Source organism: Salmo trutta, chromosome 23 (genome assembly GCF_901001165.1).
Source record: "Salmo trutta chromosome 23, fSalTru1.1, whole genome shotgun sequence".
NCBI classification, from domain to species: domain Eukaryota; kingdom Metazoa; phylum Chordata; class Actinopteri; order Salmoniformes; family Salmonidae; genus Salmo; species Salmo trutta.
This window is the reverse complement of record NC_042979.1, coordinates 25,493,003-25,519,984: the sequence shown is the minus strand read 5'-3', so window position 1 is coordinate 25,519,984 and position 26,982 is coordinate 25,493,003. Positions and strand designations below refer to the sequence as shown.

Sequence of the window (26,982 nt, the reverse complement as noted above, 5' to 3'; positions counted from 1 at the left end):
GGCAAATAACCATTGAACGGCTCAAAGCATTCTTTCAGTCATTATGGTGCCACTTAAAACCATCTCCCTTACCAAAGAACCCTTGAGGAACCCTCTTTTCTAAGTGTGTAGAACCTCTATAGAACCTCCTAAACTCCTAGACTATGGGACATTAAGTCTCTGATGCCTGTTGGATGCATTTTACGTCAGGGGTCAGTGGGTGAATTCAATCAATTTATTTGTAATTTATTACATGGCTTACGATTCGTAGCCCATTGGATGCTTATTTGGCATGGCTGGGGATGCCAAGCACAGCCCTTTAGCTTGGACATTTATATTCATCATTGTCACAGTTGTAAACATGCATACAGTACCAGTCAAAAGTTTGGACACACCTACTCATTCTAGGGTTTTTCTTTATTTGTACTATTTTCTACATTGTAGAATAATAGTGAAGACATCAAAACTACGAAATAATACATATGGAATCATGAGTAACCAAAAAATATATTTTATATTTGAGTGCAACTACATCTGCGACCCTGTGCATGTGGCAAAATAAAAATTGAATCAGAAAATGTAATCTGTGTTCCATTGTGATGCTTTGAAACCTTATGTTTATAGGGAATGACAGGTGCTGGTGGGCTAATTGGACCAGCGGGGGAAAGAGGAGAAATGGTGAGTACAGCAATTGTAATAGATGATAATGATATGTCTAGGGTTGCAAAATTCTGGTAACTTTCCCAAAATGTTCCAGGTTTTCAAGAAATCCTGGTTAATCCTGGTTCCTGCTTATTCCCTACTGATTTGGGAATGTTACCATAATTTTGCACCCCTAAATACATTTGAGGTCGGAAGTTTACAAATGTAATCCTAGTAAAGATTCCCTGTTTTAGGTCAGTTAGGATCACCACTTTATTTTAAGAATGTGAAATGTCAGAATAATAGTAGAGAGAATGATTTATTTCAGCTTTTATTTCTTTTATCACATTCCCAGTGGGTCAGAAGTTTACATACACTCAATTAGTATTTGGTAGCATTGCCTTTAAATTGTTTATCTTGGGTAAAAAGTTTTGGGTAGCCTCCCACAAGCTTCCCACAATAAATTGGGTGAATTTTGGCCCATTCCTCCGGACAGAGCTGGTGTAACTGAGTCGGGTTTGTAGGCCTCCTTGCTCGCACACACTTTTTCAGTTCTGCCCACAAATTTTCTATAGGATCAAGGTCAGGTCTTTGTGATGGCCACTCCAGTACCTTGACTTTGTTGTCCTTAAGTCTTTTTGCCACAGCTTTGGAAGTATGCTTGGGGTCATTGTTCATTTGGAAGACCCATTTGCGACCAAGCTTTAACTTCCTGACTGATGTCTTGAGATGTTGCTTCAATATATCCTCATCATTTTTCCTCCTCGTGATGCCATTTATTTTGTGAAGTGCACCAGTCCCTCCTGCATCAAAGCACCCCCACAACATGATGCTGCCACCTCCATGCTTCACTGTTGGAATGGTGTTCTTTGGCTTGCAAGCCTCCCCCTTTTTCCTCCAAACATAACGATGGTCATTATGGCCAAACGGTTCTATTTTTCTTTCATCAGACAAGAGGATATTTCTCCAAAAAGTACGATCTTTGTCCCCATGTGCAGTTGCAAACCGTAGTCTGGCTTTTTTATGGCGGTTTTGGAGCAGTGGCTTCTTCCTTGCTGAGTGGCCTTTCAGGTTATGTCGATATAGGAATCATTGTACTGTGGGTATAGATACTTTTGTACCTGTTTCCTCCAGCATCTTCACAAGGTCCTTTGCTGTTGTTCTGGGATTGATTTGCACTTTTCGCACCAAAGTACGTTCATCTCTAGGAGACAGAGTGCGTCTCCTTCCTGAGCGGTATGACGGCTGCGTGGGCCCATGGTGTTTATACTTGCATACTATTGTTTGTACAGATGAATGTGGTACCTTCAGTTGTTTGGAAATTGCTCCCAAGGATGTTCCAGACTTGTGGAGGTCTACAATTATTTTCTGAGGTCTTGGCTGATTTCTTTTGATTTTCCCATGATGTCAAGCAAAGAGGCACTGAGTTTGAAGGTAGAACTTGAAATACATCCATAGGTACACCTCCAATTGACTCAAATGATGTCAATTAGCCGATCAGAAGCTTCTAAAGCCATGACATAATTTTCTGGAATTTTCCAAGCTGTTTAAAGGCACAGTCGACTTAGTGTATGTAAACTTCTGACCCACTGGAGTTGTGATACAGTGAATTATAAGTGAAATAATCTGTCTGTAAACAATTGTTGGAAAAATTACCTACTTGCCAAAACTATAGTTTGTTAACAAGAAATTTGTGGAGTGGTTGAAAAACGAGTTTTAATGACTCCGACCTAAGTGTATGTAAACTTCCGACTTCAACTGTATGTATAATCTAGCAATTTGTGATGTGTGTTAAACCACACTTTTTTGGAACATCACAGGGTATGCTGGGACCTTCTGGTGATCTAGGTCCTCCTGGACTGGATGGCGAACAGGTTTGTAGGACACACTCCGAACAGGAACTCTGTGGTCTCAGCCAGGTGAGTTTTCTGACAGTTCTCTTCCATTTCCTGTTTCCAGGGCACTCCTGGCCAATCGGGGTTAGAGGGGCAAACAGGAATGAAAGGGGAAAAGGTTGGTGATAGTGACACTATGATGCCTAAACAAACACCTAGAGATATATTTCACCATCTTTCACTTCTCACTACTTCTTCTACTTCATGTGTATTCCAGGGAGACCTAGGGCCTTGTGGGAAAATTGGTCCTCCAGGACAGCCTGGAGCTCGAGGTCTACAAGGGCTCAAAGGGTTGCAAGGCTCTCCTGGACCAATGGGAAAAGAGGTGAACACCGTCACCTGCCTATGGCATTGGACATCTACTGTACATACTTGAACCATCACCTGTAGATTCTCACGTGTACCTAGTACACATCCATTTACCCAGGCATCGTACACACAACCAGACCATACACATACAGTATACTCAGCAGTGTACAGTAATTCAAGAGATGTCTCTTTTGGTTCTCAGGGTGATGTTGGACCTCTTGGCGATGCTGGTGGTCCAGGTTCCAAAGGGGAGAAGGTTAACAAACACTGACTTTTCAGCACCCAGTGATTTACATATTTAAGCCATCAATATAAATGTGCTGCATGTACAGTATATTGCATATCTATTAATTGATTAACATTTTTGCGTTTGACACAAATTATTGACAGGGCCATATAAGTGTTGGTTGTGGTGACAAACAGGTTGAAATCTGGTTGAAATAATGACATTACAAATGGGTTGAAATCTGGTTGAAGTAGTCATTACAAACAGGTTGAAATGTGGTTGAAATAGCATCATTACAAATAGGTTGAATTGTGGTTGAATAACCTCATTACAAACAGTTAAAAAAAATGTGTTGAAATTACGTCATGGTGATGTCTGACTGACATGGCTGTTATTTGCAGGGTGATGTGGGGCCTCTGGGGCCCACAGGGCGGGAGGGTCCATGGGGGACCTTGGGGGAAAATGGGGAGAAGGGACCAAAAGGAGAGAAGGGCCACATCGGACTTATGGTGAGTGCCCAGATGCCAATACATAATGAGCTGCACATTCTAGTTTATGTTTTGAAACCATGAAACAGAATAAACTGAAGTGATTTTCAATATGATTTTTGAGACGTGGCTTTGGGTGATCAATTTGATGACTAGTACATCACCTCTGTTCTGTATCCACCAGAGTCAGTCAGGATTCATGGGAGAAATAGGACCTGCAGGCTTATCAGGGCTACAGGTGAGTCAGGAAGTGACGTGTTTTTTTGACCAGCATCAGATACTATATATGTCACTCAAAGTTTAAAAAAAAATTGTTGACATTAACTGGCCTTGATCAATGTCCACTTTTGCACATATTTTTTCCCAATAGGTTAGACTTCTCTGCTCTCTTAGGCCCTTTCTCGATTCATTTTTCCTCGACTCCTCACACCCACTTTTCTTGCTTCTCTCTCAAAACCCATTGGAGAAGAAGGCCTGAAGTGAGGGACCTTGAATTTTCTCCTCCAGTATGGTTGAGAAGGAAGCAAGGAGATAGGATGCAAGGAATCGGGGAAAGAAGGTTTGAGATGAGTGTTATCAGGATGTACAGTGATCCGTTGGTCTCTTCTGTTTCTTCCCAGGGTATTATGGGCCCTAGGGGGCCTCCAGGGCCAGATGGAACTCAAGGAGAGAAGGTAATATCTTGATTCCCTGGCCTGCACACCAAATGGAGAAGTAATTCAGGATAGGAAAATTATAAACGCTTCCATCTATAATTCCAATTTGTTTTCGCTGTCTCTTTCGCCCCAGGGGGAGTCTGGGCCAAGCGGAGCCATAGGAACTCAAGGCAAAACAGGACCTCCGGTAAGAGTCGCTTCATAACCTAATTACTATAGTACTGATACTATGTGCATGGTGAATGGCATTATCCATTTGTCCTTTTGGTCTGATTTCATGTTGTCTTGTTGTTGTATTCTAAGGGGGTGGCTGGAGTTCAAGGAGTCAGAGGTGACACAGGGAAGCCAGGACCACAGGTCAGTGTCTCACTGTCTCTTAGACCACGGTCTAGTCAAGTCAGCCATGTTCCCAGTGATTCTCCTACGAAGATCATTGTCCATGTGCTGGTGTGGTATCTATTGCAGGGTCCAGTAGGGAAGGTTGGGCCTGAGGGAGACTTGGGCCATAAAGGTAAGCCAGGACTAGATGGAGAGAAAGGGGAGCCAGGGGGACCAGGCGAGCCAGGAGAACAGGTGAGCTCACTCAGTGTTGCAGTCAGTTTGGCCCCTAAAGCAAGTCCAATGTTCAGGGGAAATAGACAGTACCCCATTTAACCCCAATTTAATGTCTGGTTTTATTATGAATATCATTTTCAAAATATACTGTACCAAATCAGAAATAGTCTACAATGTATGTTTTGATTTTGTAATTGTCTCTCTAGGGGGTTGACGGTCTGCCAGGCATCAGAGGGCCCCCAGCGGTTCTTGGTTTGGAGGTAAAGAACAGCAACATCTTAGCCTGGTCCCAGATCTGCTTGTGTACTTGCCAACTCCATTGCTCATTATCAAGTCTAACATGTCCGGCACTTAGGCTAGCAAAATATTTCCTCATACACATATCTACTATTAACTCCATATTATATTTTACTTTTTGCTTCTGCTTCATTCTTCCTTGTTTGTTGTTGTCTCCTCTCCCACCACAGGGGCCACAGGGTGAGGTGGGAGCCCAGGGGCCAGAAGGTCCCCTAGGGGCATTGGTGAGTACACAAACACAGGGGTGGGCAAAGGGATGCCACAGATTATGTAAGTAGTTCATTATGCTCTTATAGCAACGGGTTTCAATCTAAGTTTATTATTTAGCCGATATTGATGACCTCAAGCAGTGTCAAATGGGCATATTGTGATGTTGAAAAACTAGCAGCACTACCAGAAGGTCACCGATATTTTCTACCCTATTATCTTTCTCTGACATCTGGGAAGTTTATTTAAGTCATTCTACTGTGTTGAATGTTTCAGGGTGTCAGGGGAAGCCCAGGACCTGAGGGAAAACAGGGACTGAAAGGAGAGAAGGTGAGATCAGGATTCTCTGTTTCTCTATTGTTCTCTTCTCTTCTTTGTGCTGTGAAACCCAGTCTAAGGTCCTATATTCTCCTCACCTCTCTGGGGACACTCATGCATACAGAGAGGCTAGATTAGGTCCCCCTGTTTGTTGATGCTGTGTTTTCTCCACAGGGAGATGACGGCAGCGATGGATCACCTGGAAAGACAGGTCACATCGGAAGGAGTGTAAGAGCTCCCTCCTTCAATCTATTCAATGTAACAGTGTAAATAAAAGGGGTGTATTCTAGAAAAATAACAAATATTATATTATGAATGAAAGATGAGGAATGCATCCCAAATGGCACTCTGTTCCATATATACATGACACCCTATTCCCTTTATAGTGCATTACTTTTGAGTGTACTATAAAGGGAATAGGGTGTCATTTAGGACACGACCGAGATGTTTCAGTGTGTTTTACCCTGTGTGTATTGCCTCGTTCACCAACATTGTAAACATCCACAGGGGAAAAGAGGCAAGGCTGGAATCAGGGGCACACGAGGAGAGAGAGGACCAAAGGTCAGAGGTTGGGTGATGTGAAGGGTCACACACACATACACAACAATCTCTTAACCATGCTATATACTATACTATTTCATGGCATGCACCAACGTTTCCTGTCATTCCTACAGGGAGACAGGGGAAATGTGGGATTGATTGGTGTTCCTGGATGGGTGGGGTCTATAGTAAGTCCAACAGATTTATACTCTCATCAATTACGACTGTCGTCATCTATTTCACCATTTCATAATTCAATCCCAGGCAGGATAGTCTCTCACGTACTTCTCCTTTGTCAGAAGTATTATTTGATTCGAGAAAAGGATGTTGAAAGCATTGCATTGCTACATGATAATGCTTTGGATCTGCTGATGATTGATACACAACTGATGGATGTCTTTTCTCTCTCAGGGAATCCCAGGCTTGCGAGGAGACAGGGGGGATCAGGGTGAAAAAGGGAGTGAGGTATGAATAGATCAGGCTGAATTATTGAATCTAGTGAATTTAGAGAGAAATGCACTGTGAAGACTTCACCCTCTGTGTTCCTCTCCCCACAGGGAGAAAAGGGGAACACAGGGCCGCTTGGTCCGCCAGGGCGTGATGGCCTAAAGGTACTTCTGGTTCTGACTTCTGTGTGAAAATCTTCTGGCATTCATAAAACGTCTCTAGATCAGCACTCTTACTCTGAGACACTACAAACGAGCCCTGGTGTCAGTTTTAACACCATAGAAAAACGACATACTGACAGATTTGGCAACAATCTAGAAATATGACATTGCCTAAAATACTCTGCTGTAAATAGTAGATGGGCTGTGACAGACGTATGTTTTACAAGGTAATCAGGGTCCTTTTGGGGTGCCAGGACAGACAGACTGACTAACTTTATGTTTTACAGGGTAGTCTGGGTCCTGTTGGGGTGCCAGGACAGGCGGGCCCAAAGGGAGATCAGGTAAAACAACACTATCTGAACACACTGTTCCTCTCAAAACATCTATAGCAAGAACTCTCTATGATAACACCATAACCACTAGTAACAATTGCCAAAAGCCATGATGAGGCTCATTCAATCTAAAATGATCTATCAGAGTTTTGGTTCCTTTTACTTTCTGAAAAGATTGATAACTTTTCATTATCTATTATTTCCCACCAGGGGAATATTGGACCATCTGGGCCAAGAGGAACACCTGGGATGCCAGGACTACCTGTAAGTCCCCTTTCTGGATAATCTCAGAAATATTTTCTCAAGCCCTTTTAAATCTTCCCACATTTTACATTTCAGTCATTTAGCAGACACACTTATCCAGAGCGACTTACAGGAGCAAATAGGGTTAAGTGCCTTGCTCAAGGGCATATCAACAGATTTTTCACCTAGTAGGCTTGGGGATTCAAACCGGTGACATTTCGATTACTGGCACAACACTCACTGCCGCCCAAATGGCCCTCTATTCCTTATGTACTGCAGTATGGAATAGGGTGCCATTTGGGGCACAGCCAAAGGGAAATCGTAGTTCTTGCGAGGACAAACGAGCACTAGACCACGAAGTTCATCTTTCAGCCATGTAGCTTAACAACCCCCCTGTCTATTAACCATGCATATCAATGAACTATGCATGCTTCATTGAGGCGTTATTATGATGATTAGGATAATGTCTCGAATTCCTTTTTAATTGCAGACTGTCTTAAGCAAGACTCTGTGATCTCAAGTCCATTTCCTTATTATCACCAGACTGTCCTGCTGTCACGGCTGTTCAAATGATCAGACCAAGGCGCAGCGTGTTCGTAGTTCCACATCTTTATTAACCGTGAAACTAAATGCAATACACCAAACACTTGAAATAACAAAACAACAAACCGTGACGCAGAGAGGAAAACACACTACTCAAAAATTAACAACCCACAAAACCAAAAGGAAAACCCCCCTACATAAATATGATCTCCTATTAGAGACAACGAGAACCGGCTGCCTCTAATTGGAGATCATCCCAATAACCCCGACATAGAAATAGAAATCTAGAAAACTCACATAGAAACAGAAAACAAGAAAACCACCCAAAACACCCCCTGTCACCCCCATCCACTCTACTATAGAAAATGACCTCTTACAAGGGTCAGGATGTGACACCTGCCATTATGCCATTCTCTCCGGGTTTTGCTGTAGATTATTACTCTGTTCAACTCGTGGCCATTGAAGACGCCATTGCCTTGCCTCTAAAAGCAGTGAAGCTGTAGCTAATATGATCGTAATGCAGTGAATAAGAGAGCATTGAAAGATTGAAACAGCTGTTAGTGCAGAGCAGTGTGCTTCAGAACTGATATTCAAACTCATCTCCTTTTATTCTCTCTTTATCTGTAGGGTTTGTTTGGAGAGAAGGTATGATATAACATCTTATTTTCTCGTCTTTTCAAATCATACACACATTATCTTCTTTCAAAACCAAACCTCATGTAGCGTTGTGTGTTAGCTTTGTCTCACAGTGTCTAGATTAAAAGCAAACATTCACAACCACATCATCTCATCACACTGGAAGATACAAAGGAAAGTAATAGGATAGTGCTTCAGTGTGCATTTCCTTATCAAATTACATTTGAATATGCCATTACAAGTATGGAATGGTATAAATCCACTCTCATCGCACTATGGCCTGTATTTCCATAGGGTTTGAAAGGCTTTGAGGGATTTCCTGGGCAACCTGGGACAAGGGGCCTGCCGGTAAGTGACACTGATTTCATACGCATCGGTCCATTGACCACAGAGACTCAATACCATTGCATCTATTACACAGCACTTAAGGTTGCAAAATTCCGGTTACTTTCCCAAAATTGCCAGGTTTTCCAGAAATCCTGCTTGGAAGATTCCCCGATTTCCTGCATATTACCACCTGATTGTAGCATTATTCCAACCAGGATATCTGGAAAACCTGGGAATTTTGGGAAAGTTACTGGAATTTTCCAACCCTAGTCCCACTCTTTTGTTGCGTTTGTTTCAGGGGGCACCTGGACTCCCAGGACTTCCAGGTCCCTCAGTAAACATGACCCTTACTCAACTCAAGGCAAGTCATTTATGATCAGCAAGTAGGTCTGTGCCCCAAATTGTATTCCCTACCTAGTGCACTACTTTTGGGATGCAGATGTAATAGGCCATTAGATTAACTGGTGGAAGGAATAACTCCATAATGATCATATCATTCTCATCACCATTGTAGGACCTTAAGTACCTCTCAGATAAGCCCAACTACTCCCTGATCCAGACCCTGCTGGACTCTCTGCACCAGGACCTGAGGCTGCTGGTAGACCCCCCTGATGGCAGCAAGGAGCACCCTGCCACCACCTGCATGGAGCTGTGGCTCTGCCACCCCGACTACGCCAGCGGTCAGAAACCCTCTGTCTATACCTGTACTATATATCTATAACCCAAAGCCGTTTGTGCTACTTTAAAGGCACATAAGAATGGCCACAGCATCCTAATCTCAGGACTCTCACTTTTTCAATGCAAATTAGAAGCTCCGTTCTCAAATAGCCCATATTGTGAAGTTGATAAAGACAATGTTATGGTTAGTTCTCAGAGAAAGATCTCTTAGCTCTTAAATCTCCATATATATAATGGCGCAGGAGGGAATGGCTGCAGTTTTACGGGCTCCTAACCAATTGTGCCATTTTGTGTGTTTTTTTTTCATTGTTTGTAACTAATTCTGTACATAATGTTGCTGCTACCATCTCTTATGACTGAAAACAGCTTCTGGATATCAGAACAGCGATTACTCACCTTGAACTGGACAAATACACTGCTCAAAAAAATTAAAGGGAACACTTAAACAACACAATGTAACTCCAAGTCAATCACACTTCTGTGAAATCAAACTGTCCACTTAGGAAGCAACACTGATTGACAATAAATTTCACATGCTGTTGTGCAAATGGAATAGACAACAGGTGGAAATTATAGGCAATTAGCAAGACACCCCCAATAAAGGAGTGGTTCTGCAGGTGGGGACCACAGACCACTTCTCAGTTCCTATGCTTCCTGGCTGATGTTTTGGTCACTTTTGAATGCTGGCGGTGCTTTCACTCTAGTGGTAGCATGAGACGGAGTCTACAACCCACACAAGTGGCTCAGGTAGTGCAGCTCATCCAGGATGGCACATCAATGCGAGCTGTGGAAAGAAGGTTTGCTGTGTCTGTCAGCGTAGTGTCCAGAGCATGGAGTCGCTACCAGGAGACAGGCCAGTACATCAGGAGACGTGGAGGAGGCCGTAGGAGGGCAACAACCCAGCAGCAGGACCGCTACCTCCGCCTTTGTGCAAGGAGGAGCAGGAGAAGCACTGCCCGAGCCCTGCAAAATTACCTCCAGCAGGCCACAAATATGCATGTGTCTGCTCAAACGGTCAGAAACAGACTCCATGAGGGTGGTATGAGGGCCCGACGTCCACAGGTGGGGGTTGAGCTTACAGCCCAACACTGTGCAGGACGTTTGGCATTTGCCACAGAACACCAAGATTGGCAAATTCGCCACTGGCGCCCTGTGCTCTTCACAGATGAAAGCAGGTTCACACTGAGCATGTGACAGATGTGACAGAGTCTGGAGACGCATGGAGAACGTTCTGCTACCTGCAACATCCTCCAGCATGACCGGTTTGGCGGTGGGTCAGTCATGGTGTGGGGTGGCATTTCTTTGGGGGGCCGCACAGCCCTCCATGTGCTCGCCAGAGGTAGCCTGACTGAAATTAGGTACCGGGATGAGATCCTCAGACCCCTTGTGAGACCATATGCTGGTGCGGTTGGCCCTGGGTTCCTCCTAATGCAAGACAATGCTAGACCTCATGTGGCTGGAGTGTGTCAGCAGTTCCTGCAAGAGGAAGGCATTGATGCTATGGACTGGCCCGCCCGTTCCCCAGACTTGAATCAAATTGAGCCCATCTGGGACATCATGTCTGGCTCCATCCACCAACGCCACGTTGCACCACAGACTGTCCAGGAGTTGGCGGATGCACACACACTACTGAGCCTCATTTTGACTTGTTTTAAGGACATTACATCAAAGTTGGATCAGCCTGTAGTGTGGTTTTCCACTTTAATTTTGAGTGTGACTCCAAATCCAGACCTCCATGGGTTGATAAATTGGATTTCCATTGATTATTTTTGTGTGATTTTGTTGTCAGCACATTCAACTATGTAAAGAAAAAAGTATTTAATAAGATTATTTCTTTCATTCAGATCTAGGATGTGTTGTTTAAGTGTTCCCTTTATTTTTTTGAGCATATATTTTCTTTAATGAGTCTAACGCAAAGAATGAACTGTTTCTCCCAGACCAGGCCCAAATCCTCGTTATTCGCATGAAGAAAAGACGGAGATACAGGGGGCGCAGATCCGGGTGACTTGTGAAAATTCATCAGCGAGTGTGTAACCTGCCTCTACCATCCGTTCTATTGGCCAACGTGCAATCACTGGAGAATAAACTGGATGAGCTCCGTTGGAGACTATCCTACCAACGGAACATTAAAAACTGTAATATATTGTGCTTCACCGAGTCGTGGCTGAACAACAACACAGATAATATACAGTTGGTTGGGTTTTCCGTGCATTGGCAGGACAGAACTGCTACATCCGGTGGTGGTGTGTGTCTATTTGTCATTAACAGCTGGTTTGCGATGTCTAATATTAAGGAAGTCTCGAGGTATTGCTCGCTGATGTATTGCTCGCTTCATGATAAGCTGTAGATAACACTATCTACCACAAGTGTTTTCGGTCTATTTACCACCACATCCAATGGCATTGAGGTGTATAACACCTCAGTCACTGGCTTCATCAATAAGTGCATCGAAGACGTCGTCCCCTCAGTGACCAAACGTACATATCCCAACCAGAAGCCATGGATTACAGGCAACATCTGCACCGAGCTAAAGGCTAGAGCTGCCGCTTTCAAGGAGCACGACACTAATCCGGACGCTTATAAGAAATCCCGTTATACCCTCAGACGAACCATCAAACAGGACTAAGATTGAATCATACTACACTGGCTCTGAAGCTCGTCGGATGTGGCAGGGCTTGCAAACTATTATGGACTACAAAGGGAAACCTAGCCATGAGCTAACCAGTAATGCGAGCCTACCAGACGGGCTAAATTCATTTTATGCTCGCTTCGAGGCAAGCAACACTGAAGCATGCATGAGAGCACCAGCTGTTCCAGATGACTGTGATCACGCTCTCCGTAGCCGATGTGAGCAAGACCTTTAAACAGGTCAACATTCACAATGCCCGCAAGGCCAGACGGATTACCAGGACGTGTACTCAGAGCATGCGCAGACCAACTGGCAAGTGTCTTCACTGACATTTTCAACCTCTCCCTGACTGAGTCTGTAATACCTACATGTTTCAAGCAGACCACCATAGTCTCTGTGCCCAAGAAAGTGAAGTTAACCTGCCTAAATGACTACCGCCCCGTAGCACTCACTTCGGTAGCCATGAAGTGCTTTGAAAGGCTGGTCATGGCTCACATCAACACCAATCATCCCGGAAATGCTAGACCCACTCCAATTGCATACCGCCCCAACAGATCCACAGATGCCGCAATCTCAATCGCACTCCACACTTCCCTTTCCCACCTGGACAAAAGGAACACGTATGTGAGAATGCTGTTCAATGACTACAGCTCTTCATTCAACACCATAGTGCCCACAAAGCTCATCACTAAGCTAAGGACCCTGGGACTAAACACCTCCCTCTGCAACTGGATCTTGCGTGCTTAGTTCCCTCCTGTACTCCCTGTTCACCCATGACTGCGTGGCCAAGCACGACTCCAGCACCATCATTAAGTTTGCTGACAACACAACAGTGGTAGGCCTGATCACCGACAACGATGAGAGAGTCTACAGGGAGGAGGTCAGAGACCTGGCAGTGTGGTGCCAGTACAACAACCTCTCCTTCAACGTGAGAAAATCAAAGGAGCTGATCGTGGAATACAGGAAAAGGAAGGTCGAGCATGCCCACATTCACATCGATGGGTTTGTAGTGGAGCAGGTCGAGAGTTTCAATTTCCTTGGTCCACATCCCCAACAAACTATCATGGTCCAAACACACAAAGACAGTCTTGAAGAGGGTACTACAACGCCTTTTCCCCCTCAGGAGACTGAAAAGATTTGGCATGGGTCCCCAGTTCCTCCAAGTTCTACAGCTGCACCATCAAGAGCATCCTGGCAGGTTGCATCACCTGGTATGGCAACTGCTCGGCATCCGATCATAAGGTGCTGCAGAGGGTAGTGCGTACGGCCCAGTACATTGCTGGGACCAAGCTTCCCGCCATCCAGGACCTATATAATAGGCGGTGTCAGAGAAAGGCCCAAAAAATTGTCAAAGACTCCAATCACCCAGGTCACAGACTGTTCTCTCTGCTACCGCACCGCAAGCTGTACCGGAGTACCAAGTCTAGGTCCAAAACGCTCCTTAACAGCTTCTACCCCCAAGCCATAAGACCGCTGAACAATTAATTAAATGGCCACCCGGACTATTTGCATTGACCCCCCCCTTTTGTTTTTACACTGCTGCTACTCACTGTTTATTATCTATGCATGGTAACTTTACCCCTACTTACATGTACAAATTACCTTGACTAACCTGTACCCCCTGTATATAGCCTCGTTATTGTTATTTTATTGTGTTACTTTTTAATTTTTAATTTAGTTTATTTAATAAATATTTTCTTAACTCTATTTTCTTAAAACTGCATTGTTGGTTAAGGGCTTGTAAGTAAGCATTTCACGGTAAGGTCTATCTATACCTGTTGTATTCGGTGCATGTGACAAATACAATTTGATTTGATTTAGACCCGCTGGGCCTTTCAACCTGTAAGTAATCACTAGAGAATGTGTCCCTAAAGAATGTGTCCCTAGAGAAGTACCCGCTAGCGAATGTGTCCCTAGAGAATTTGTCCCTAGAGAAGTACCCGCTAGAGAATGTCTACTTAGAGAAGTAGCTGCTAGAGAATGTGTCCCTAGAGATTGTGTCCCTAGAGAATGTATCCCTAGAGAAGTACCCGCTAGAGATTGTGTCCCTAGAGATTGTGTCCCTAGAGATTGTGTCCCTAGAGAATGTGTCCCTAGAGAAGTACCCGCTAGAGAATGTGTCCCTAGAGAATGTGTCCCTAGAGAATGTGTCCCTAGAGAATGTGTCCCTGGAGAATGTGTCCCTAGAGAAGTACCCACTAGAGAATGTGTCCCTAGAGAATGTGTCCCTAGAGAATGTGTCCCTAGAGAAGTACCCACTAGAGAATGTGTCCCTAGAGAATGTGTCCCTAGAGAATGTGTCCCTAGAGAAGTACCCGCTAGAGAATGTGTCCCTAGAGAATGTGTCCCTAGAGAAGTACCCACTAGAGAATGTGTCCCTAGAGAATGTGTCCCTAGAGAAGTACCCGCTAGAGAATGTGTCCCTAGAGAATGTGTCCCTAGAGAAGTACCCACTAGAGAATGTGTCCCTAGAGAATGTGTCCCTAGAGAAGTACCCACTAGAGAATGTGTCCCTAGAGAATGTGTCCATAGAGAAGTACCCACTAGAGAATGTGTCCCTAGAGAAGTACCCACTAGAGAATGTGTCCCTAGAGAAGTACCCACTAGAGAATGTGTCCATAGAGAAGTACCCACTAGAGAATGTGTCCATAGAGAAGTACCCACTAGAGAATGTGTCCCTATTCACTCATTTTCATATGTAAACTAGTGAATATACACTAGCGTTTCAGGTCAGGATGAGGGTACACTAACTCTGAGGTTATGGTTGCTGTCTGTCTGTACAGGGATGTATTACATTGACCCCAACCAGGGCAGCCCCAACGATGCTCTCCTAGTCTACTGCAACTTCTCTGGCACAGCCACACAGACCTGCCTTCACCCCCGAGACGCCCAGGTAGACAACAACATCATCAGTACCCTACCCCACACACCTCACCTCTCACCGTCACACCTCTCTATTTATCCCTCAGTGGGGATGCTCCTGCAATACCAAATGCAGCAGGTGGCTACAGAATAATGAGATACTGTCTGGACTAGCAGAGAACAAATCCATTTATGACAGGAATCCAATAGATTTTTTTGCCTTTGAGCTAAATGCTAATAGCAAGGACTGTGAACAGACACATTTTTAAGTGATTTGCCTCCAGATATCAGTGTCAAGTTTTTAGAATTCAAGACATCAAGCATTGTGTGTCTGACAAATGAAACCTAATGTCCACAATCATATTCATACTTAATACCCATACTCATACATAATCATAATTGTTTATACCTGTAGATGACCATGAAGGCCTGGCTAAAGGATTCAGAGACAAACAGCTCGTTCCAATGGCTCAGCAAGCAGGAACAAGGATTCCAGGTTTACTGTTTTCTCTTTCATGATATCATTCTCTATCACTCTCTCATTCTCCTCTTTGATGCACCCTCTTCCTCAGCCTGTCATGCTCTCTCTCCTCTGTCAAATATTCTCTGAACATCCCAATTCATTGTTACTTCAATTCAATAAAAAATGCATCAATTGGCTGTGTCTCTCAGACTGTCATAGCAGAGGTATAAAGCATAATTGTTCACAAACAACCCCTCGGTCTCCCCTGGCCACTGGCAGTTCTATTACCCAGGGGCAAATGTGGTTCAGATGCGTTTCCTGAGGTTGCAGAGTTGGAAAGCCGTGCAAAGGATCATCTACTCATGCCACCCGGGACACAGGCTGGGCCACACAGACAGAGAGGTCAAGTTCCTGGCAGACACAAGGAGGCAGAGTTTCTTGGGAGCACTTAAAGACTGCATGGTACATTGATTTTGATGCAATAGACAAACATTTATTTAAATATTTCACCCATTGTTAAAAGTAACTGTATCATCAAAGAGATACAATATCTGCATATCAAGCATGAAAGACATCTGTTTGCTGGATTGCTGATGCTTATCCCAGGCCAACTGTGTTACTGATTCAACTGTGTTACTGATTCAACTGTGTTACTGATTCAAATGTGTTACTGATTCAACTATTTCTGATTCACTGTGTTTCTGTGTTTATGCTGGGGCAGCCTGGAGAAGAGGTGGATTCTCTGGAGCCGCGGGAGTCTGTGTTTGAGTTTGAGGACCTCAACCTGCTTCCTGTGAGAGATGTGGCTGTCTTCGGGGGTGGAAACGTCACACATGAATTTGGCTTCACCATCGGGCCCATCTGTTTCAGCTAGAGAGGGAGAGAGGGGGCCCTTATGCTCCTTTTCCACTTGCTTGGACTCACAGAGCCAGGATAAGAGCCTGTGTTCAGGACCCCAATACAACTAGAGAACAAGAGGACAAAGGGAATCGCTCCACCATTTTGTGAGGGCATCACTCCTCTTTGGAGAACATCGATCAATTCTCTTGTCGACTGGCTCCACATAAATTACTCTTTGAGAGGGCATCAACTTCCACAGGCTCAAATTCTTTCGGACAATTGTATTTTTGTTTACAGAGACATTTGTTGTGTAATGAATAATTTATATAATGTTGTTTTGATTTCTATATGTAATGGTTATTTAGAATCTTTTTCAAAAACATTTTAGAACAGCAGTTTATGACGCTGTAAAGCCTTCCATTATAGCAAGCAACTTATTTTGTATACAGATATTTGATCACTCTTTTGTTGCTGATAATTTTCCTGCACAGCAGGACATGCAAACTTGTAGTGTATTCAATGTTAAAAAAGGCTTATAAAGTTTGTAATTTCCATTTGAAAATGTCAAACTTTATTTGCCATGACAAAAACAATGTATCAACCCCTAGAAAAAATGTCCACTAATTACAATCCTGTTCCCGTTGATGCAAGATTATTTTCCTGCTCTAGCAAACTGGCTCAAATTAGATCCTACATCTGTATGAACAGTCCAAGGCCAGAATGGTCTGTTTTTTATCTGATGCAGTGGATTCAAGCTGTCAACAATGTGTTCCATTTGGACACGACTAATGTTGTCTTATGGGTCATCACTGACCTTTCAAAAGGTGCTCACTGAGAAACCACTGCTTGTACTTGAGGGGGCCAAAAAACTTGCTGTTGAGTTACTGATCTTGTTTCTTTAGATGAGATAATAACCAATAGGTTCTAAAACCCTGATCTCTTGTAATTAACCTGTTCCCTCCCTTTTGGCAGTGATTGGGGCAAGAAACCTTATTTCATTCATGCTTGACATTTCTTCTGCTACTGGCCTATTTCTTATTTGTAAAAAATGATGTACCGCATACTGTCAGTGCTTGTTTCAGCTCATTCTTATGGTACAGTCTCAGGTACAGTCTTGATATTCAACACAGACACTGATGTGTATTATTAAAAACATAACTAATTTGATGTGTTTTAAATCTGTTTCAGGAGTTCTAATAAAGGGGCATTATGTTGGGCTGCTGGCTCTCCTGCTTTAGCACTGAGCAATCGCTGTCCGAGTCCTCTCTTTGTTCAATAAATTAAGTGCTGAGGCTCAAAGAAAAGCAGCATTCACTGTAGCTGCTCAGCAAAGCTAGGATTGCTCAAGAGGTGGTTTCATTGGCCTGTGTTCACAAAACATTTCAGAGTAGGAGTGCTGATCAAGGATCAGTTTTGCCTTTTAGATCATAATTATATGGATTTGGGGACCTGATCCTAGATAAGCCCTCCTACTCTGAGACTGTGAATATGGGCCATTGAGAGCAGTGCATTTAATTTTTTTCAGTCACAGAACAATTCAGTACTGTAGTGGTCTGTCTCTATGAGTAACGGCCAACCAACGAACAGGGAATTCAGGAAGGTCTCAGGGAGCGTTCAGTCTTAGCATGCAGTAGCTTGCATAAAGGAATATGTATTATGTTAAGTCTTATAAGTACTCAACCCGCAATCAGTAGCCACCTCCCATTACAAACTCCAGAAAGAACTTTCCAAGCATTGCTGATATAAATGTTTGGTAAAAGGGTAGACACAGTGTCCTTTGTAGTAGAAGGCTTATTCTGTTGTCACCGAACACACTTAGATCACTGATAGGTAGGAGGGATAGGTAGGTGTATTCGGTGCATGTGACAAATAACATTTGATTTGCTTTCTCAGGAACAATGTTCAGGGTTTTTTAGAAAGTCAATGTGTTATTCATTTATCCTATTTAAAAAAAATCCTAAACACATGCAATTAGTAGCCTAACATCAACATTCAACATGATTGCCTTAGCTGGCTGAGACTGATCATTGGTGCTTTTTTAATTCTTGTTTTGTACAAATTCTCATCATTTTATATTCTGTTATTATTGTCAGGACATGTTTATACCTGTGTATAATTCAGCATCTCATTCAAAGAAATGCATTAGCTAAATAAAAAAAAATCACATAACAGTATTCTGTACTTTCATATTGTATCAGCTATAGCCCAAAAGACCATGGGTTTATTTAAAAGAAACGGTTTCTTGATGTAAAAAGGTTAATGATGCTTAATCTCCATAGGTAGACCGGTTGCCTCCCACAATGTAAACAATGTTTCAGTTGCTCTAGGTCTGGGATTTCCAATACTAGTTTGTACTTTGTACCATCTCAGAAAGTATGGGCATAGACAGTACGTTATGTTAGTATGGGTTAACGCACGTAACCAATGATGACGCGGCCTCGAGTCATGTGACCCACACTGAACTGTCGCTGGTGAGTTGTGTTTATGAGGATGCAACTGCTGCTAAACTACCATTTTCAACAGTTGAGGTTTGTAAAATCTACTACACTGGGCACCCGAATGTAGCTAAACGTTGGTCTTTGCAAAACCATCCACTGTTTGGAAGAAACCGAAAAGGTTGAGCTGTGTGGCTCAGTTGGTAGAGCATGGTGTTTGCAACGCCAGGGTTGTGGGTTCAATTCCCATGGGGGACCAGTATGGAGAAAAAATATATGAAATGTATCAATTCACTACTGTAAGTTGCTCTGGATAAGAGTGTCTGCTAAAATGAAAAAAGAGAACATTATCTAACAAGCTAGCTTGCCATGTTACTTGGGGAAATGAAATGTATTCTCTCTTGAAATGTGAGAAATGTGAATCAATTCTCAACAGTAATGTTACAAGTCAACAATTGGATTGCTAGCAAGGAGCAAATATATTCTGTTGTAGGTTATAGCATTGCCAGCTAGTAATTAGTGACAAGGATGGAGACTAGCTACTAGCTACAACGGGAAACGGTAAGCTTATGGGGGACTTTGAGTGACGTACTTTCAGAAAGTATTCATACCCCTTTACTAATTCCACATTTTTGGTTCCAACCTGAATTCAAAAGGGATTCAATTGATTGTCTCTCACCCATCTACACACAATACCCCATAATGACAAAGTGAAAACATGTTTTTAGAAATGTTAGCAAATTTATTGAAAATGAAATACAGAAATATCTCATTTACATAAGCTCACACCCCTAAGTCAATACTTTGTCTTTGTAGAGGCACCTTTGTCAGTGATTACAGCTGTTAGTCTTTCTGGGTACTATACAGTAAGTCTCTAAGAGCTTTCCACACCTGTATTGTGCAACATTTGCCCATTTTTTATATTCAAAATTCTTCAACCTTTGTCAAATTGGTTGTTGATCATTGCTAGACAACCATTGTCAGGTCTTGCCATAGATTGTTAAGTAGATTTTAGGTATAAACTGTAACTCGGCCACTCAGGAACATTTACTGTCTTCATGGTAAGCAACTCCAGTGTAGATTTGGACTTGTGTTTTAGGTTATTTCCCTGCTTAAAAGTGAATACATCTACCAGATTTTCCTCTAGGATTTTGCCTGTGCTTAGCTCCATTCCATTTTTTTATCCTGAAAAACTCCCCAGTCTGTAATGAGCATACCCATAACATGATGCAACCAGCACTATGCTTGAACATATGGAGAGTGGTACTCAGTAATGTGTTGTATTGGATTTGCCCAAAACATAACACTTTGTATTCAAGACAAAAAGTGAATTGCTTTGCCACAGTTTTTTTATGTTACTTTAGTGCCTTGTTGCAAACAGGATGCATGTTTTGGAATATTTTTATTCTGTATAACCTTCCTTCTTTTCACTCTGTCAATTAGGTTAGTATTGTGGAGTAATTACAATGTACATCCTCAGTTTTCTCCTATCGCAGCCATTAAACTTTAACTGTTTTAAAGTCACCATTGGTCTCATTGTGAAATCCCTGAGCGGTTTCCTTTCTATCCTGCAATTGAGTTAGGAAGGACGCCTGTACCTTTGTAGTCCAAAGTTTTCCATTTGGAAAACCTCTCTAGTCTTTGGTTGAATCTGTGTTTGAAAGATATTGCTCGAGTGAGGGACCTTACAGATAGTTGTATGTTTGGGCATAGCCGCCGGGAGATGTTTGGGGGTGGGGATGCCGCTATTTTTATTTTGCCCACGGCTATATCGGTCTGCTAATACAGCACTATTAAAGGCCCATTGCATAATGACTGTACTACAGGCGGCTATTTCGGTCTGTTAATACAGGACTAGTAAAGGCCCAGTGCACTACTTTTGTGAATTTAAAAATAAATACAAATAATGCAAATATTGCCCGTGCTACAGACGAATATATTGGTCCGCTAAAAGCCAATTTATGCTTGATCTAAAAATGTGGTTTTTCAGGGGGTGCTGCAGCACGCCAAGCACCCCTACTTGCCACAGCTATGTGTGTGGGGTACAGAGATGAGGTAGTCATCAAAAATCATGTTAAACACTATTATTGCACACAAAGTGAGTCTACCCATTATTATGTGACTTGCTAAGCACATTTCTACTCCAGAACTTATTTAGGCTTCCCATAACAAAGGGGTTGAATACTTATTGACTCAAGACATTTCAAGTTTTCATATTTAATTAATTTGCAAAAATGTAGAGAAATTCCACTTGGACATTATGGGGGGTTGTGTGTAGTCCAGTGACAAAACAAATCTAAATTTAATCAATTTTAAATTCAGGCTGTAAAAACAAAATGCAAAAAAAGTAAATGTGTGTGAATACTTAAGGCACTGTAGCTATAGCTAGCTAGCAACAAAGTCAGCCAGCCAACTAGCTATGATTCACATAAATTCTACAGTAGCTATAATTCTTAACTCCAAAGACAAGGCAAATTGTAAAAGCCTTGTCTTTTGGAGTTATGAATCATACGAGCCAACATTAGTCAAACATTTAGCTAGCCTTTTTTCTGAACAGTTCAGTTGCTATCTAAGTGGTATTGATGTGTTAATTACTCATTACTTAATTACTACTCTTAATTCAAGTAATGTTCGCTGACAATAAATTGGGGACATTGAAAGTAGTTAAATTTAGTTTAATGGGTGAAATTGAATTACAGTCCCGCTGGAGGGTGAGTATTATTTATAAAAAGCCCTTGTCCTACAGAATTGGTCTCCAAGGCTTTCCTAGTCAATCACCAAACATTTCTGTAAAAAAAAACTACGATAAATCTTTGCATTATTATTCTTTTTATTCGCTTTGCGCTGTTGGGGGTAGGGGTATTTGATTCAGCAGACCTAGCTCCGGGAAGTCAACGTGTTTCCACTTTGAACCATTTCATGTCTCTGAAGGTTAGAGTTCCGCCTACCCTGCAGGCCCATAGAGAAAATCTAGTGCACCAAAAAAGTATTCCGCTGGACAATCAGATAGCTCAAATCACCGTGTCTGCACAGTTTCCTCAAGCCATAGTATAAGGGCACAAGGCGAGACCCAAATGCAGACACAGTAGGCGGGTAAATACACAAGCACGGGTAAATACACGGTAAATACACAAGCACAAGGACAGGTGAAACAGATCAGGGCGTGACAAATAGACTGTAAAAAGAAGCCTCAGACTGTAAAATGCACAGACAGTTGATACTGTGAGATGCAAAAACATTTAAAACCATGACTAGAGAGCGACTGAATGAATACAGCAAAGAGCTGCTCTTTTTATGTGTAAGTTCAGGTTTAAGTTGTTATTCAGCACTGTCAACACTTTGTTCAACACTTTTATAAGCCATAAAATGTGCGTTCTCCCTACTTCCACACGCTACAACCAGCGCTGCAGCTGCAATGAATGAGTATAGAAAAGTGTTACAATAAGCTTGTGTTGTTATTATTAGTGGCTTGTGTCTTTTTTCATATCGAGGAATATTTCACTTTCTCTGGTCATAAGAGTAACAGGAGGGAAGGTGAGTTGGGTGAGAGGCAGCCTCACTGCTGCTACCTCCCTCCCCTCAGACTGACCATCAACTGCAGGTCATCAGTCCAGTAAAAAAAAAAGAATGATTATGCTCACTCAGCTGTGCCTCACAAGTAATACAACACATGATCATATACCTAAAATATTTTTACACTCATTTCTAAATGGTCTGAGAACAACATTGGCAGGGCATTTCAAGCATAGCCAATATGCAGGGATAAGGTATTGGGCCTATAGCCTACTGCACAAACCTCACTGCTACAGAATTGTTTTTAATTGTTGAATGTTTCATAGGCTTACGTTTTTTAAGTCATGTAAAAAAATGAATAATGAGTGGTAGAGAAAAAAAAGAAGAAAAAACTGAGCTGTATATCTCAGCTTGCATTTTGACTCAGAAAAGGTTGGTGACCACTGTCCCACAGCCACACACCTGTCAAAACTCTCACAACAGTACTGTGAACGGGGGCCATATGTATCAAGCGACTCAGAGTAAGAGTGCTGATCCTATCTGTTGAATCTTATTCAGGGTGATCTAAAAGGCTAAACTGATCCTAAATCAGAACTTATACTCAGAGAAGCTTGAGACATACGGCCCCAGGCAATATGCAAAAGCATAGTGTCATGAATGTGAGGAGCAGTTTTCATTGGTATAGGGCAGACTAGGCTACATCTTCTTGGGTATTGTTTTATTTAGATAGTTTGACTTTATTTTATTTTTACAGGGACAGTGCACATTAATCAATGTTTCAGTAAAAGTGCCGGTTTTAGCCAGCCGGCTAATTTTCAACCGCAGTCGCTGGGCAGGTTACTAAAAACAATTACAATATAGACAATCATTGAGCAGTGAGCACACACAGAGCAACATAGGACAAGCAAAACGTAGCATACAGACAGAGCAACATAGAACAAAAAGCCACAAGACAAAATCCATAAAAGCAACAAAGTGTTTCCATACCTCACAAGCTACAGACAACAGACAACATGGAAAGTGGCAATACACAGCTAGGGATTATGTTCACAAATCTGATTGACCTTTAGCCATGTCTTCATGCATTTTGTGAAAGTGTGATAGGTGGTGCAGTTATGTGTGTCTGATGGCAGTGTATTCCAGACATGGGAAGCTCTCACAGAGAAAGCGGATTTACTAAAGGTGCTTTTCCTTAAGGGAACTATACAGTCACCTGTCATGGCAGACCTTGTGGATCTGCTGCCATATGTTTGTGTTTTCTGTTTAACAAAAATACTGAGTGGAGGGGGAGCCAGGCCATTTAGGATCTTGAATACAAGACATGCGTTGGTGTATTGCACAAGATTTTCCCAACTCAGGAGCTCATGCTTTCTGAGGATGTAACAGTGATGATGGCTATTGGGCTTCCTATCAAGCACTTTGAAAGCCTGTTTGTAGACAGACTGAATAGGTTTTAATGTTGTACAGCAAGCTTGGGCCCAACTAGTCAAGCAGTATGTTAAGTGGGGGAGTATCATAGATTTGAAGTACAGTTTTGCTACCTCTGTAACCAAACAATTTCGTATAAATCAGAAATGAGCTAGGTTGAATTTGGTTATTTGAATGACCTTTTTCACATGCTTTTAAAAAGAGAGGTTGTAATCAAGTATGATGCCAAGGTACTTAAAATCAGATACCACCTGGAACTTCTCCCCTGACACATAGACATCTGGCTCAGTAGCATCTGTTGCCCTCTTTGTGAAGAACATGCAAACAGTTTTTTTCACATTGAGATGCAAACACGAGTCACTGAGCCACTTTGTAACCCGGACCATTACAGTAGTGGGTTCTTGTGCAGCTTGTTGTTTGCTCTTTGCATGCACATATATCACTGTATCATCTGCATACATTTGAACTTCAGACCCAGTACAGACAGAAGGCAGATCATTAATGTACAGGCTGAACAAGAGGGGCCCCAGTATTGACCCTTGGGGCACGCCCACATCATAGCTAAGAGTGGGCGACAGCTCATTGCTCACTCTGAAACACTGAGTTCTGCCTTCAAGGTATGATTTCATCTGTCGTGTCTTTGGCTATGCCGGATTAAGTGATATGACATGCTATTCTAGAAAATCCTTTCTCTGTAATTAATATTACCTGATTAAGCTAATCATGTAAATGTAATTAACTAGAAAGTCGGGGCACCACTAAATAATGTTTATAGAGCTGTTATCTTCCGAATAAACTCTTAAAGACCTGGTAATATTTTACATCAATAGCAGTCAATATTAATCGTCAACTTATTTCAGTCTCATCTGAAAGTTGTACATTCTTTGTTATCTTCACGAACCCTGGCTAACAAGTTGAATCAGCAATACAAAATTGGGTTTAATTATTTATTTACTAAATACCTAACTAATCATACAGAATTACATATACACAGAATGCAAATTATGTCCTACAGAAAATGTTCCTGGTGGATGGAGCCGACATGACGGCTGGTTACACAAAGAGAGGGGGTTGGGCTTGAATGAAAGAGCGGGAAGACTGAGAAACAAAGGGAGAAGCTAAGCTTTTGTAAATACAGTATCTTATGCATTCTAAATTGCCGCCCATTTGGAGAAGGAAAATGCAATAAATATTTACTCTGAGCTGCGCTTCGGTAGGTTGGTCGTAGATGCTGGCCGTGTTGGCCAACAGAGATCTTCCTGTCCTCGGAAGAATGTCACTGGTGGTAAATTGGGTATGTTGTAGTATCGTCGTTTTGTGTTAGACTGGATACGTCGTCCGTCCTTTCCTAGCCCACGTTTACAGTGGCCGCTGCTAACTCAACGGCTAGGATGTCTCACTTCTTTAGTGAATAAGAGTTCAAAGTTCATACCATTCCCAACCAAAGCTCACGCTGAGGTTGGCTTAGTTCTGTAGTTGACATGTTAGTCCTTTTTAACGTATGGACCGTCGTCCTATCGTCCTCGGAACAGAAGGTTACATTTTCGTCAAGAGCTTATATAGTGGAGGGAGAGAAATTTGTGTTTCATAGTTTATAACCCATGTCTCTTCACAGGGGCGGGCCACTGATTGAGCAGGGCTCTAACCTTATGAAAACCCAATTCTCTCATTTGAAAGCTAAAATTACATTTAATCTTTTCACAAATAGTTTCATATTCAAACATTTAAATTGCACAACAATTCCATGTGAATCTGATAACTAGAATGTGTAGACTTTCCCAGATACAGTTTATGTCATCCTGTCATCAGTCATAATGTCTCAGATGACAACCGAACTGACATCATATTCATTAAGTACCAACGCATATTTTCAACTGGTTCTATTACCAAAATATGGTTCCTTTCCCCCCACTTGTTTGATGTTCCCAGACTCTCTATGTTTAACAAAGGCTATTCAAGAGTCCTTCAGTAGAGTCAGAGAGAGAGGGAAGGGAGAAAGGGATTTTTTGGGGGTTATAAACCTTACCCACAGGCCAACATCATGACACATCCATCTCAAGGCATCGGGGGAAAAGTTGAACTTGGACAATTTTGTGATGAGAATCTCATGGTTAACAGTATCAAAAGCCTTCCTTAGGTCCAGAAACACAGCCCCAACAACTCCCCCTTTGTCCATCTTGGACTTCACATTTTCCAGTAACAAAGCCTCTCAGTGACAAAGCCTCTCTTGAGACAATGATGCATTGTTTTCCATCATGGTTCCCTGATAATTGCTCACATTGGCATTTGTGGCTCAGCATAGGTGTTAATTATGCTATGTTGCCAGTCTGAGTGTAGCTTGTTGTGCCTCTAGCTATTTTTGTTGTCTCCCAAGAGAGAGCATCCCTCTATCCTCACTGTTTGCTCTCACCCTGGTTAGATCAGTTTGTGAGCTAGTGGAAAAACAACCATCTAGAGATGCTGGAGTTGTACCGGGCAAGTAACACAATAGCTATCACAGTGTCTGTCAAAAGCTTTTGTCCCTCTTTAATGGTGATCTGGTATGGGGAAATGATCCGGGGTCCTACTGTCATTTGAATTGAGAGATTGCTTTTGAGTGCTTCTTTTCCTCTTCTCTATTGAAGTGGAAGCAGCTGTCTCGGCTGCAGCGCAGTCTCATCCTCTTCCTGCTACAGTGAGGGAAAAAAGTATTTGATCCCCTGCTGATTTTGTACGTTTGCCCACTGACAAAGAAATGATCAGTCTATAATTTTAATGGTAGGTTTATTTGAACAGTGAGAGACAGAATAACAACAAAAAAATCCAGAAAAACACATGTCAAAAATGTTATAAATGATTTGCATTTTAATGAGGGAAATAAGTATTTGACCCCTCTGCAAAACATGACTTTGTACTTGGTGGCAAAACTCTTGTTGGCAATCACAGAGGTCAGACGTTTCTTGTAGTTGGCCACCAGGTTTGCACACATCTCAGGAGGGATTTTGTCCCACTCCTCTTTGCAGATCTTCTCCAAGTCATTAAGGTTTCGAGGCTGACGTTTGGCAACTCAAACCTTCAGCTCCCTCCACAGATTTTCTATGGGATTAAGGTCTGGAGACTGGCTAGGCCACTCCAGGACCTTAATGTGCTTCTTCTTGAGCCACTCCTTTGTTGCCTTGGCCGTGTATTTTGGGTCATTGTCATGCTGGAATACCCATCCACGACCCATTTTCAATGCCCTGGCTGAGGGAAGGAGGTTCACATCCAAGATTTGATGGTACATGGCCCTGTCCATCGTCCCTTTGATGGGGTGAAGTTGTCCTGTCCCCATAGCAGAAAAACACCCCCAAAGCA

General features: G+C 42.5%; 1 protein-coding gene across 2 annotated transcripts in view; it reads left to right on the top strand.

Moving 5' to 3' along the window:
• LOC115159667 (collagen alpha-1(I) chain) overlaps positions 1-18,444 on the top strand; it is a 144,110-nt gene extending 125,666 nt beyond the window's left edge. For both annotated transcript variants that reach the window (XM_029709609.1, XM_029709611.1), the window contains exons 40-68: positions 604-657; positions 2,442-2,495; positions 2,581-2,634; positions 2,734-2,841; positions 3,028-3,081; positions 3,453-3,560; positions 3,724-3,777; positions 4,160-4,213; positions 4,329-4,382; positions 4,499-4,552; positions 4,661-4,768; positions 4,957-5,010; positions 5,218-5,271; positions 5,531-5,584; positions 5,747-5,800; positions 6,080-6,133; positions 6,247-6,300; positions 6,524-6,577; positions 6,670-6,723; positions 7,008-7,061; positions 7,263-7,316; positions 8,466-8,483; positions 8,769-8,822; positions 9,100-9,162; positions 9,316-9,481; positions 14,892-15,001; positions 15,386-15,466; positions 15,713-15,895; positions 16,155-18,444. In XM_029709609.1, the coding sequence (XP_029565469.1) occupies positions 604-657; positions 2,442-2,495; positions 2,581-2,634; positions 2,734-2,841; positions 3,028-3,081; positions 3,453-3,560; positions 3,724-3,777; positions 4,160-4,213; positions 4,329-4,382; positions 4,499-4,552; positions 4,661-4,768; positions 4,957-5,010; positions 5,218-5,271; positions 5,531-5,584; positions 5,747-5,800; positions 6,080-6,133; positions 6,247-6,300; positions 6,524-6,577; positions 6,670-6,723; positions 7,008-7,061; positions 7,263-7,316; positions 8,466-8,483; positions 8,769-8,822; positions 9,100-9,162; positions 9,316-9,481; positions 14,892-15,001; positions 15,386-15,466; positions 15,713-15,895; positions 16,155-16,307 (2,124 nt within the window). In that variant the 3' untranslated portion in view covers positions 16,308-18,444. The remainder of the gene's footprint in view (positions 1-603; positions 658-2,441; positions 2,496-2,580; positions 2,635-2,733; positions 2,842-3,027; positions 3,082-3,452; positions 3,561-3,723; positions 3,778-4,159; positions 4,214-4,328; positions 4,383-4,498; positions 4,553-4,660; positions 4,769-4,956; positions 5,011-5,217; positions 5,272-5,530; positions 5,585-5,746; positions 5,801-6,079; positions 6,134-6,246; positions 6,301-6,523; positions 6,578-6,669; positions 6,724-7,007; positions 7,062-7,262; positions 7,317-8,465; positions 8,484-8,768; positions 8,823-9,099; positions 9,163-9,315; positions 9,482-14,891; positions 15,002-15,385; positions 15,467-15,712; positions 15,896-16,154) is intronic.
• The last annotated feature ends 8,538 nt before the right edge of the window (positions 18,445-26,982 follow it).